Source organism: Staurois parvus, unplaced genomic scaffold (assembly GCF_062004578.1).
Source record: "Staurois parvus isolate SC_StPar_1 unplaced genomic scaffold, SC_StPar_1.0 ptg000507l, whole genome shotgun sequence".
In the NCBI taxonomy this organism is placed as follows: domain Eukaryota; kingdom Metazoa; phylum Chordata; class Amphibia; order Anura; family Ranidae; genus Staurois; species Staurois parvus.
The window spans coordinates 2417222-2431565 of NW_028318303.1; the positions used below are offsets into that span (position 1 = coordinate 2417222).

The 14344-nt window shown below is 45.8% G+C and overlaps 1 protein-coding gene across 1 annotated transcript in view; it reads right to left on the reverse strand.

Annotated features, from left to right (window-relative positions):
• LOC149451919 (exocyst complex component 6B-like) overlaps positions 1 to 14344 on the reverse strand; it is a 159281-nt gene that overhangs the window by 6873 nt on the left and 138064 nt on the right. Inside the window, exon 3 of the mRNA XM_089689984.1 lies at positions 3915 to 4027. Coding sequence (XP_089546110.1) covers positions 3915 to 4027 — 113 coding nt within the window. The remainder of the gene's footprint in view (positions 1 to 3914; positions 4028 to 14344) is intronic.

Below are 14344 nucleotides of genomic sequence, written 5' to 3' on the forward strand. Positions count from 1 at the left end.
GGAGGTGAGAAAGGGATGGAGCCAAGGAGGAGGAACGGGAGGTGAGAGAGGGATGGAGCCAAGGAGGAAAAACGAGAGGTGAGAGAGGGATGGAGCCAAGGAGGAGGAACGGGAGGTGAGAGAGGGATGGAGCCAAGGAGGAGGAATGGGAGGTGAGAGAGGGATGGAGCCAAGGAGGAGGAACGGGAGGTGAGAGAGGGATGGAGCCAATGGGGAGGAACGGGAGGTGAGAAAGGGATGGAGCCAAGAAGGAGGAACGAGAGGTGAGAGAGAGGTGGAGCCAAGGAGGAGAAACAGGAGGTGAGAGAGGGATGGACCAAGGAGGAGGAACGGGAGGTGAGAGAGGGATGATACTAAGGAGGAACAGTAGGTGAGAAAGGGATGAAGTTAGGAAGTCATGGGAGGTAAGAGAAGGATGAAGTTAGGGAGGAACAAAAAGGTGAGAGAGGGATGAAGTTAAAAAGCAGGAACAGGTGGTGTGAGAGGGATATATTTAAGAAGGAATGGGAGGTGAGAGAGGGATGAAGTTAGGAAGTCATGGGAGGTAAGAGAAGAATGAAGTTAGGGAGGAACAAAAAGGTGAGTTAGGGATTAAGTTAAGAAGCAGGAACAGGAAGTGTGAGAGGGATAACATTATGGAGGAGAATCGGGAAGTGAGAGAGGGATGAAGTTCAGGAGAAGGAACGGGAGGTGAGAGAAGGGTGGAGCCAAAGAGGAGGAACGGGAGGTGAGAGAGGGATGGAGCCAAGGAGGAGGAACGGGAGGTGAGAGAGGGATGGAGCCAAGGAGGAGGAACGGGAGGTGAGAGAGGGATGGAGCCAAGGAGGAGGAACAGGAGGTGAGAGAGGGATGGAGCCAAGGAGGAGACACGGGAGGTGAGAGAGGGATAAATTTAGGAAGGAATGGGAGGTGAGAGAGGGATGAAATTAGGAAGTCATGGGAGGTAAGAGAAGGATGAAGCTAGGGAGGAACAAAAAGGTGAGTGAGGGATGAAGTCAAGAAGCAGGAACAGAAAGTGTGAAAGGGATAACATTATGGAGGAGAATCGGGAAGTGAGAGAAGGATGAAGTTCAGGAGAAGGAACGGGAGGTGAGAGAGGGATGGAGCCAAAGAGGAGGAACGGGAGGTGAGAGAGGGATGGAGCCAAGGAGGAGGAACGGGAGGTGAGAGAGGCATGGAGCCAAAGAGGAGGAACGGGAGCTGAGAGAGGGATGAAGTTAGGAAGTCATGGGAGGTGAGAGAAGGATGAAGTTAGGGAGGAACAGAAGGTGAGAGAGGGATGAGGTTAGGAAGTCATGGGAGGTAAGAGAAGGATGAAGTTAGGGAGGAACAAAAGGTGAGAGAGGGATGAAGTTAAGAAGCAGGAGCAGGAGGTGCGAGAGGGATAACATTATGTTGGAGAAATGGGAAGTGAGAGAGGGGTATAAGCATGCAGGAGGAAAAGGAGTCAGAAGAGGAATGAAGTTATGGAAGGGGAGGTGAAAGAAGAATAAAGTTATGGAGGGAGAAGGGGGATAAACCTGCCTAAATATACAAGGTGCAATTTTAACCGCTGCCTGCAGGATAAGTAGTAAAAACTAAATGTGGTGTAAATGTCAGAGTAGGGTGAATTATGAGAGTGACATTCCTGACTGTCTCTCTTAGGCGGCACCTGTGACACTAAAAAAATAATTACAGACATTCCCCTAGACACAGCCTGTCCTCCCTTGTGTGGGTCAGTATCAGGACACGATGAATACAGGAGTCCCTGTGACATCTCTGGAGGGAGAGATCCACCCTGCTCTTTAGACTGCCAAATCTGATTTATGGCCATTTTATACTACGTGGCAGAGAAGGTAGGGATGACTGGTGCAGTTATAAAAGCTTACAATTTGCACAGCTTGCAAATTGTAGATTTAGGGCTAGTTTACACTGTGTGCGGTGACAGAGATTTTATCGCATAGTAAAACGCTTGTCACTGCATGGACACACAACAAACAAGTGTTTCCTATGTGTCCCAGGCAATGTACGTTTTGCACATTTCAAATAAAGCTCATACAAAAACAAAAAGGAGCGATGCACTAAGTTGCTCCGGCTGCTCTGCAACTTAGTGTGAAGTCACAGTGTGAAGTCACCCTCAGAGTAATTCATTTAGAGATTTATTAATGAACACCCTCTGGCTTAGTAGTGGCCCTAAAAGAGCAACTGCTCCTGTTCTTTTATATGGAAGTTTTTTTTCAATTTGCGCTACAAGTCTTTTTTAATTTCTTGTTGTCTATTTCAGGTGCTCCCTGTACACAATTTACACTAGACAAGCCTGCTTGAATGAATTCAGTTTGTATTGATTAAAGGAACTCAGTTACAACAGAAATATAAGGGCTATCACATGAAATGTGAAACTGAGAACAAGCAGGCACATAAGAAAGCCAGACTGAAATCCAAAAACAAAAAATCTACCGAAAGTGGTTGTAAAGGTAGGTGTTGTATTTTTTACTGTAATGCATTTTCTGCATAAAGGTAAAAAATCTTCTGTCTGAGTGCAGCCCCTACCACCTTTATACTTACCTAAGCCCCATCCAGTGATGTGCATGAGAGCAGAATTGCTGCTTCCTCGCTCTCTCTCTCCTCACTGGCTCAGAGCCAGTAGCGGGAGCCGTTGTCTCCTGCTACTGTCAATCACAGACAGTGAGGAGGGAATTGTGGGGCTGAGCTGCGCACTGTTTGTCCATTGATTGAGCATGCACAAGTGACCCCATGGCAAGCGGCTTGCCATGAAGGCACTTAGCAGGGGGGAGGAGCCAGAAGTGCCATCGGGGGAGCTGAAAAAAGGAGGATCAGGGCTACTCTGTGCAAAACCACTGCAGAGAGCTGGTACGTATGGGCATGCTTATTTTTAAAAACATTTTTTCCTCTTTACAATCACTTAAAGCTGTGATTCACCACAACAAACAACAGGTATTTTCAACAGAGGGCACCGGTGAGTGATAAAAGGGTTCCTTTTACTTACTCTTTTACTCATCTATGTCTCTTTTATGACCTCTAACATGCACGTGGCATGTTAGGCAAAACGGATTGGATTTGAGGGGAAGAGAACTCATCCAAATTTCAGATATGCTAAGGAGTGTAGTGGTCAGATCAGTTGTCTGTAAACTCTCACAGACCACTAATCGATCAGCGGTTGTGAAGTCAACTTCATCACATCTCATACTGCAGAAGGCAGTGTTGTATGGTGCACCTAAAGCTGTTCTATGGCCTATATAAATAAATCAAATCTCTCACCCCTTTAAATAATCTAAAAAAAAAAAAAAAATCTACCTGAAAGCCCCAAATATTTACCTGAATCCGTGGTCACACGCCAGGCCAGGTCCCAGGTCTTCCATGATGATCTGTATTATGTTAGGGTCCTTCTGGCAGTGGCTTCGTCGCTCAATGCTGATGTGGATTCTGCCCATTTGTTTTCAGAAGAGTCCATCAGCCTAGTCAACCAAGGGGTCTAAAGACTATGAGCAGTATCATGATGCAAGGGGCAACAACAGGACTGATCAATGGGCCTGGACAGCAGCACTTACCAGAAGACGAAACGCAAAGGGTCAGAAAAAATACTCCGGTAAGTAAAAAATGGTCAGAGGCATTTTTTTTTTTAAATTGTGAATGCTGAGGTGAGAGTGACCAAGGAGGTGGTTTGTTTTACCTGGATATGGTCTTTGTAAGAACAGATCTAGAGCTGCTGATTACACTAACCAATGGATATCTAATTTGAATGCCATCATATACCCCACTATGGCTTTGGTCAGTTAATATAAGTTATGTATCTCTCACACTTTTGTATTGTTAGAAAACAATGTGGCAAAAACCATGATTCTCCTCTAAACGAATAGGTTTTTCTTTTAGACACGTCAATAAATGAGCACATTATTAAACAACAGGGTACCTACTTCTCCAGCAGAGTAAGGGCCGTGGTTGGGTTGACACGCAGGTATTTACAGTTTGGTTGTCCGTAGTCAGCCAAGTAGGCAGACCAGTCCCATTTGATGAAAAGATCCAGCAACTGTGGAGAGAGGACACAATGTTCAGACATTTGTGTTGGTGTTTACTTTTTGATTTGTGCAGAGGTTACATGAACAGAACAAATGAGCTCAGCCAAGCCAAGACATATATTTACAAAGCAAATCGAATTGATCAGGGTCACGCAGTACCCAATATCAAGGGAACAATAAGTGTAGGAAAACTTGACACTCAACACACACAATCCACCAACAAGCACACTTGACAACATAAGTTGGTTAAAGGACACCACGTAGGGCTAAAAAAACCATATTTAGGTTGGGATATCTGAACCTTGAGCTGCAGGGTACTCGATCCACAAAATCCAGATGTTATGAAATTTATTAGGGCAGGCTCTGTCAATGCAGATTACTTTACCTTTGGGGAGATCTGCATTGATCAGGTGAACTAACTGTGCTAGTGTTGGATGATTGGGGCTTAGTATAGTCTTTCTTGCTTGGAAAAGCAAAACATAATGGGAGAAATTAAAGAGTGGCATAAGCCCCTTTGTTACTTAAGAGCGGTCATTCCTCTGTTCTGCCGTGCCTGTGAAAACAGCACCGAGAATGGAGAGCTGGAGCTGCAAGTTCCGATCCCTCCGCTGTCCCTGCCCACCATTCAGCTCAGAGCAGGAGGCAGGAAAAGGCTTAAAAGCCTTGCAGGCTCTGCTTATGTAATCACTGCACGTGCAGGGAGAGGGATGTGAACGTATGACAAGGTTGCACCTTGTGGGAATCTGTAGCAGTTTTCTATATGGAAAACTGCTGCATTTCCTCTGTCAATTAGTTCCAGACCTGCAAACTGACACAGGTGGTGCAGAACGACCTGAAAGAGTCTATTTAGTTAATGTGGAGCAAACAGGGCTGCTGTTTACTAAACAGTTTACTATGCTTTATGAATGAACACAGTGACTGATTGGTACTGGTCAGTCATTGTGTTCATTCAGGAAACGAAGGGGCTGGTAAATATGACTTATTTACCAGACCCTTTCCCCACTCTCCATCCTGAAGGATCCTATTATGTGCTTGCAGCTGCTGCTGGTAAGGAGAGGAGGGAAGTCAGCAGCACTGCAAGGGTGGGGACACAAAGGGGAAACTGGCAGGGTGAAAAGTATGGTGCACAGGTAGGGTGATGGGTGCAGCGAGGGGGAAATTACTAGAAGTGATCCCTGGTATGGCTTATTCTGCAGCAAGTGAAAGCAAGCAGGAGAGAGAGGAGAAGAAGCCAGATTTCAGTTGCTGCAGGGAGATCCATACAGGGGATCAGTTCCAGTAATTGCTCCTCTCACCATAGAGATCACCCTCCCTGCCCACATCCGATTCATGCAGCTGCCTGGGCCCCCCTGCTGGCATGGGTCCCGCACAGGACGACTGGTGGGTACCCCCTTATCCAAGGCCCTGGGCGCACACCAGTTCTGAGATTGTAATGGTGTAGGATGCTTAGTTTCCCAGAATGCATTCATTTGCTTGTTAGGGGTACAAAGCCATAAAAAATACCTAAGAAACAGACTTCGGAAGGTAGAGAGCTGGTAAACATGAGGTGAGTTTCTATCACAGAGAGTAGTTTATCTCGAAAACTGGTAACATAGGGGCCAATCCAGAAAACAAGGTATATGGTAGCAGGAAAGCCACCCCATCTGTAGCAGTGGGCATGGGGCAAGAGATCAATGTGGTACAGTGTGTTGATGGTTGGTAATGGTAAATAATATAATGTGCAAAGCTTTCAAGCTAGCCATACACAAGGCATATTTTATTCAATTTCAACTACTTTCGAGCCACCAGGAATTGCAAGTAATCACCAGAAGCTAAGAAATCTACGATCCACCAGTTTGGCAAACCACCAGCATATGGTTAAATTTAAAGCTGAAACGTGACAGCTGCAATAGTTTAATGAAAGATCAAATCGAAATTAAATTAAATTTGGATGAAATGCCAGCAGTATTGTTCAAAGCGATTCAATTTTTTTTCCTGACACGTTCTTTTGGTGTAATTTCAATACCATCTTCTGCAGTCAATTAAAAACACCATTTTTTGTTATATGAACCCAACCCCTTTCACCGCTCACAGGCCAGCCTGAATCCTCCTCGATTCAGTGAAGCACAGGGGTTCCTACGTATTTGTAGGTGGGGCGTCCCTCTGCCCCTCACCATTCATAGTAATCAATACTTGAAGTTAGCATGCCAGCTACAGTTCTAATGCAAAAAATACATAAAGTGTAAAGGAATTCCCGTGAGACGGCTGGTGAATAGACGTGCGCATGTGCACAGAAATGCACGATCACGCACGTGCACACGCACGGTGAAGATTGGCACCAGACGGACTATTTAAAAGGTGCCTCTGCCTGTGCTGAGTGCTGACTGGTCTTCAGCTGTTGCCCGTTTCCTGCTCGTTCCTGTGATTTCCTTGTTGCTGACCCAGCTTGTTCCTGACCTGACTCTGATTACTCTCCTGCTTGATACTTGTTCCTGACTTCGGCTCTGATCCTGACTTTGGCTTGCTTATGATTTGGTACCTCTCTGTCCGCCCGTTGATGACCCTGGCTATTCCTATGACATTGCTCCTGTCTCCCATCCCAGGTTCCTGCCTTGCTCTGGTGCACAGTTGGCAACCTACCATACCAGCCCTGCATATCACTACTGATCCTGAATCGGAGGTCCATCGGTTTTCCAAAGTCTCCAACTGTAAGAGCTGCAAACAACATCTGCTGGCGCTCTTGTCCCCCTGGTCCCTAGACACACTCTGTTCCACTTCCAGAGGGGTCAAGGCTAGTGACACAAATGATGCCGACCTTGTCATTTCAGTCTCCAACCAGGTACGTGACACACACCGTTCGCTCCCAGCCAAAGCCACGTATAGGTAGGAGTGAGCGGTGCAGTCACTGCAACAAACCTTGGCTGGAGTTGAAGGTCGTTGGTGTGTGGCCCACCGTATTATGTCTTTGGTTGTTTTACTATTTCGATAAACTGTCATGTGTACGGCCAGCTATAGGCACTCATGTTGGGGGAGTTAGCAGAGAATTTATGTAAGTTTACAAACCATCTATAAAAATGAATAAGACGTAGGAGGTGAACCTTGTCTAAAATAATCTGGAATGTCAGGGTCAAGTCATGCTTTTTAGCCATTTTGCTATATGAACCCAACCCCTTTCACCACTCACAGGCCAGCCTATATCCTCCTCGATTCCCTGAAATCAGATAGGTGCCAGGGCTCTGGAGTTCATTCGTTCTCTACTGTAATCCACCATCCAAATAATGGGCCAGACACCAAAGACATTCACCTCCAGCCAAGGTTGATTGCAATGACAGCACACCGTTCACACCCACCCAAAGCCACGCATGGGTGGGAGTGAGCGGTGCAGTCACTGCAACAAACCTTGGCTGGAGTTGAAGGTCGTTGGTGTGTGGCCCACCGTATTATGTCTTTGGATGTTTTACTATTTTGATAAACTGTCATGTGTACGGCCAGCTATAGGCACTTATGTTGGAGGAGTTAGCAGAGAATTTATGTAAGTTTACAAACCATCTATAAAAATGAATAATAAGACGTAGGAGGTGAACCCCGCATAAAATAATCTGGAATGTCAGGGTCAAGTCATGCTTTTTAGCCATTTTGTTACACAATGTAACCTCCAGCTGACATCATATGGCAATAACACCTTGCTGGAAGCCTCTGCTGAATATTCCACTTAAACTTTTCACCTTTGAACCAAAAAACATAATAAAATTCAACTGTGCAGGCATCTGAGAGTCATGGGAGTTTTCAGCATTTCAGTCTGTACCTTCTGGGGAAGATTCCAAAACGAAATATGCAAATACCATCAATTCTTTTAAGCCTGCCGTCTGCGCGATTCAGGGCCATGCATCAAACGTGACAGGACACACACTCAGAGAAAAATGTATTTACCAAAATCCTATTTGAGTGTGGGATTAACATAGCAGTTCTGGCTGGGCGGATGTCAGTTCGTGTCAATCACACAGGGAAATGTCAAAGTGCAAGGGAGGGAGGGGGACAGGGCGCTTCATCTTAAGCAGATCATTAATGGGATGATTTAATTGTGCATGGCGACACTCGATCTGCCAAGGGGTGGCTTAGTGACTGCAATGACTGGCCGTAGTGCCTGTAAAGACTGCGCTGGATCTAAAAATGACACTTTTTTTTATCATGTCTGGTCTGCTTATAACTCCTTACTTACTGTACAGAGATGTGAGCTCACTGCTGATGGAAAAATACTTCCTTCTTCCCATCTCCATTTATGGAACTTTTTTAAAATATTGTTTATTATATGTGATTTTAGAATTACATTCCGTAACTCTAAAGAGTAATGGGTATACTGTATGTGAAGACTTCTTGTACCAGAAACGTTTGACCCTCCACCATCCAGGGAACTTGTCAGTCTTATGGTAGGTCCAAAGGCAAGGTCTTATTACAATAGGCCTTTCTTACAGTCACCCATCTCATTGCTGCATTAAAGTAGAAATATAACTTCCATTACCACTGGCTTCCATATTGGAAAAAGTCTTGGTGTGGACTGATTTGATCGATCAGTAGTAGCTGATGGTGGATCCATCGGGTTGAGGAAGAGATCCCTTTCAGTGGGTGAAGCCAACGGTGGGTGGTGTTGATGGACCCTCTTTGGGGTCTGGACTGCTACCTTTTTGGTACGACCATAAGGTAGTTTCAGCAAGAAGTACTTGGTTGAGGAGCGAAGAGAGCCCGGCGTCCAGAATAATGTAACTTCCAATGGACAGTTCAAAGAAGTTTATTGACAGTGTAAACATATAGATCACGCCAAACATAAAAATCGAGCCAAGGCTTTTTGGGGGAATTGCTTTCCCTTTCTTTAGGGCTGTAAGGTGTACCTGAAGATGGGCAATTTCCCTGCAATGCATTGGCTCGCTTTATATGTTGGGCTCATTCTATTTTAGGGATGCACCAAGAGCAACGCAGAGTATTTTCACAAGTACTCCTGAAAATGCTCCTGATACCCAAAATGATACTTTGCGTTGCAATTTGCATCCAAGCATTTTGTATTGACACAAATCGCACCGAAGGCATGCGATCTGAACACGAATGCTATTCATGTCCAAATCACATGCGGCCTCCCCACTGCATCTGTGTGAACCCCTGCACCAATGCCATGCTGAGCGAGTGAGCAGAGTGTGGGAGAGAAGGGCATGTGGGGATGTATATACTGAAAATCCTGCAGCTTTCCCTCCTCTCTTTGCAGGGATGACAGTACAGGCTAGAGAGCTTCTGATTGGTGAGCAATGCGACAGTGCTGACCTATCAAAAGTCGTTTGGCCTATACTGTCATCACTGCAATGAGAGGAGAGAAAGTCACAGGGATTTCAAATCCCGCAGCTTTCTCTCATCTACTACAGCTAAGAATCTGAAGCATCTGCCTCCATCCTCCGATGGTCAACACCAGTTTATACATCCCCACATGCCCTTCTCTCCCACTCTCCGCTTAGCATGGGATCGGTGCAGGGAGGTTTCCCGCACCACTCCTGTGTGAACTCAGGCTATGACAAACTTGGGTTCACACAGGAGCAGTGGGGAAACCGCATGCGATTTGGACAGGAATGGCATTTCTGTTTAACCCCTCACCTACAGGGCACTTATACCCCCCTTCCTGTCCAGGCCAATTTCCAGCTTTCAGCGCTGTCACACTTTGAATGACAATTGCGCGGTCATGTAACACTGTACCCATATGAAATTTTTATCATTTTTTTGTGACAGATAAAGCTTTATTTTGATGGTATTTAATCAACTCTGGGTTTTTTATTTTTTCTTAAACAAACCAAAAACCACTGTTTTTTCTTAGTTTTTGTTATAAAATTTTGTAAATAAGTGATTTTTCTCCTTCACTGATGTGCGCTAATGAGGCTGCAGTGATGGGCACTGATAGGCTGCACTGATGGGCACTGATGAGGAGGCACTGGTAGGTGGCACTGATGGGCATTGACGGGCATCACTGATGGGCACTGAAAGGCAGCACTGATACATGGCACTGATAAGCGGCACTGATTGGCATTGATAGGTGGCACTGATGGGTGACACTGAAAAGCAGCTCAGATGGGCACTGATATGTGGCATTGATGTGCACTGGTAGGTACGGATATGTGGCACTGATGGGCACTGGCAGGTGACATGGATGAGCACTGACACAAGGCATTGATGGACACTGACAGGTGGCACTGCTGGGGCTACACTGATCATCAGGGCACACTGATCATCAGTGCTCTGATGATCTGTGTACATGTCCCCTCCGCGGAAAGCCAATTACCGGCTCTCCTCTCCTCACGAGTTGTCGGCGTGACAGCTCGAGAGGAGAGAAATGCCGATAACCGGCATTTCCCGGTTTACATGTGATCAGCTGTGATTGGACACAGCTGATCACATGACCAAGCCAACATCTTCGGCTCTTTCCGTGATCGGTGATCCGCTGTGTCTGAGGGACACAGCGCACTGCCGATCGCGTGCTGCGTGCTCTCGGAGCCGTGCATGCGCGGTGAGAATGGGAGGACGTCATATGACGTCCTCCCAGAACGAGAGAACCACCTTGTGTCCGTCATTGTACTATATGGCGGGCGGGAGGTGGTTAAATCGCATGCTATTCTTTGCTGTACAATTTGCGTCCATACATTTTGTATTGACGCAAATCGCACCGCAAAGTATCAGTACTCAGCAGCGGTGAGTACTTGGCCCAAATTATCGGTACTCATACTCGCCGATCAAAAAATGGTATTAGTGCATCCCTAGTTTATATGTTTACACTTTCAATAAATGTTCTTTGAATCCTGCATCGAATGTTACATTATTCTGGACACCGGGCGATCGGCCCTCCTCGCCCAAACACTGGAGAAGAGGACATTCCCCAGAACCTTGAATATCCCAAACCGTGACAGAAGACATGCCAGAACTGTGCAGGCTTGCATTTTTGCTAGATTTGGGATCCTCATTGCTCACAGATTCTCCCCAGGAGGACTGTAATATCTCCCTCACCTAGACCTGAGCTGGAGGTAAGGCAAGTATGTTTTCTCACTTCAGTGCAGCAATTTGAGATGAGGAAAAGAGACTTGATGGGATTGCATGTGAAGTGAACCTGTGCACTGTCCAGGCAGGGCAAAGCAGCAAGTTCACCTAATTGTTGCCCCTCTTTCCCCAGCTACTTATACTCATATTTTCTTTATTCAGCTTCCTCGTTAGCTCACCAGACCTAAGATGGGATTGATACTATGAGAATTTCTGGTTCCAGATGAACCAACCAAGATTTGCTCAATGGGTGGCCCTGTCTCAGCCATTCTGCCCAACATCCTTCCTTTGAACTATCAAATGAGCCAGAAGAAAATGTTTTGCCTGAACAGCGGCTTCAGAGGCAGCCATGGTTTAAGTATTCTGACCACCACTGGTGCCGTCTGGCAGAATACAATAGCCTCAGCGGGAGATTCCTCCATTTGTGCTGTTTATCATGGATCACTGATGGCTGAACAAAAAAAAATTCTAACGGTGTATGGCCAAAGCTTGAGTGAGTGCACTGTTTTGCCCTGCACTGGAACAGAACACATTCATTTTAAAAGGAACCAGTCAGGAAAGTAATTACTACTGGTAGTGGTTCTTGCCTAGCAAAAGAAAAGATGTGGGATTACCAGTATTGGAGGGGAAAAAAAAAAAAAAAAGATGGGACTCGTTTCTACAAAATCCTTTATTACGCATTTTCCTGTATATTCCAACCTAAGCAAAATACATGGACAGGACAGTGTTTCTTTGCATTATTTCCATTCAGGGGCACAGATAGCAATAACAGATTCCAAGGCAAGCTATACATGGTCCAAATAGGAGGAATCTAATCGCTTTCTCCACCCCCCACCCATATCTCCCTGCTGGCTATTCTATTCTGAGAGGGGGCACCTACCCTAAAAGGAACTACATCTGACTGGAAGCAGCCATTGCTTGGTCAACAACTTTCCACTCCATTCCTTCAATTTTTCAGTCGAAGTCTATCTAGGCAGGTTGCTCTGACAGAGCCCTCCATGGATTGAATTCTGCAGAAATCGGGCCTAAGGGCTCATTCATACTGGCACTCCTGCTTTTAGCTTTTCTAACTGCAGAAGAAATCCTCTGGGAAGCATTAAGCGACTTTGATGCCTCCCAGATCCCTTTTTCCTGCATACAGATGCTCCAACTTTAGGGCTAGGTTCATACTGTAGGGAGGACAGAACGTAAATCACACCTATTCCCGCACCCAAAACGCGCTGCTCTTTTACAGACACACATGGCTGCCATTCAATCTTAATGACACCCCCCCATGCATCTGAAAACAAAGCACATTTTCGGGGGTGGGAAATCGCCAGACCCGCTCCACCAGGGGTGGACTGGCCATTCGAGCAAGAGAGAGAGGGGGGAGAGCAAGAGAGGGGAGAGCGAGAGAGAGGGGGGAGAGAGAAAGGGGGAGCGAGAGAGGGGGGAGAGAGAAAGGGGGAGCGAGAGAGGGGGGAGAAAGGGGGAGCGAGAGAGGGGGGAGAGAGAAAGGGGGGAGCGAGAGAGGGGGGAGAAAGAAAGGGGGGAGCGAGAAAGGGGGGGGGAAGGGGAGAGAGAGAAAGAAAGGGGCTAGAGAGTAGAGAGAGAGAAAGGGGGGAGAGAGAGAAAGGGGGGAGAGAGAGAAAGGGGGGAGAGAGAGAAAGGGGGGAGAGAGAGAAAGGGGGGAGAGAGAGAAAGGGGGGAGAGAGAGAAAGGGGGGAGAGAGAGAGGGGAGAGAGAGGGGGGCTGACCCATCCTGCCGGGATCATCGGAGGGGGTGTCAACAAGTGTTACCGCACCAGGTGACACCAACTCTAGGGACGTCACTGGTGCAAAAGCACCACAGGATTTGTGCAGAGAACTTTTATTTGCATTTCCCAAAAATACAGTAGCCCATTCAAATGAATCAGCTGCTGTGCCCGCGCAACCGCGAGCCGCAACAAATGCATAGGTGTGAGCTTGACACTAATGTGAGTTTAGGTGTGTGAAGGGACGTTTACATGCGTGTACTGCCTTTAGAGTTTGCAATCAAATCCTGAATGCGTAGAATTCTATTTTCTTTAAACACAGCTAATCCGACCGCATATAAATGCACAGTGTTAATGGCGCCATTGAAAAAAAAAAATCATTAAATGCATTTAGAAATGTCCTTTAACCAGGGGCAGACTGACCATTTGGAAACTCGGGTAGTGCCCAAGGGCCCGGGGTCAGTAGGGGGCCCCATGAGATGCCCCTGGTACCTTTTTCATAGGCTTTTTTGAGTTTGGGCAAGGACACAGGGGCCCCATGATCCCCTATTGCCCAAGGGCCCCATGAGTTGTCATGTCCGCCCCTGCCTTTAACCACTTCGATACAGGGCACTTCCTGCCCAGGCCAATTTTCAGCTTTCAGCGCTGTCGTACTTTGAATGACAATTGCGCGGTCATGCAACACTGTACCAATATGAAATTTTTATCATTTTTTCACACAAATAGAGCTTTCTTTTGGTGGTATTTAAGCACCACTGAGCTTTTTTTATTTTTTGCTAAAAAAAAAACAAAAAGAAAAAAAAACACCTGAAACCTTTCAAAAATAAAAAAATGCACTTTTCTTCGTTTCGGTTATAAAATTTTGCAAAAAAATAGCATTTCTTAATAAATTTAGGTCAAAATGTATTCGGCTACATTTCTTTGGTGAAAATAATAAAAATAATTTAATTTGTATTTTTTTTTCAAATGTTTATTATTTTTTCTATTTTTTATACATTTTTTTTTTTACTATTTTATTTTTCAGCACACTGTGACCAAAGCAATACAATGATACCATAGTAACATTAAACTACTCTGTGCAAGTGATCAGGATTTTTTTTCTTTTAAACACATTATGATTGCTAATACCAATGTATTTCATTGATATTTGCAATCATTGTTGCTGAATGAAACTGATTCATTCAGTCTTTTGTTGTGATTAGCTGTGATTGGGCAAAGCTGATCTCATGATAGAGATGGGCTGTGATTGGCCCTGTCTGTATCATGTGACTGCTTTGACCAGTCACAGCTAACAACATAATTGTATACAATGGATGGCGTGACAGGAAGCCACCCATTGAATACAATTGACATGTGATCTGCTGTGATTGGTCACAGTGGTCACATGACACTGACAACGGGCCGGTGTAGTGATATGCCATCGGCTGTGACAAGAAACTTCATTTGGGTGCAGCGTTGCATGACCGCATTATTGTCAGTTAAAATAAAGCAACACCATATCGCAAAATGGCCTGGTCAGGAAGGGGGGAAATCCTCTGGAGGGGGAGGATGGTG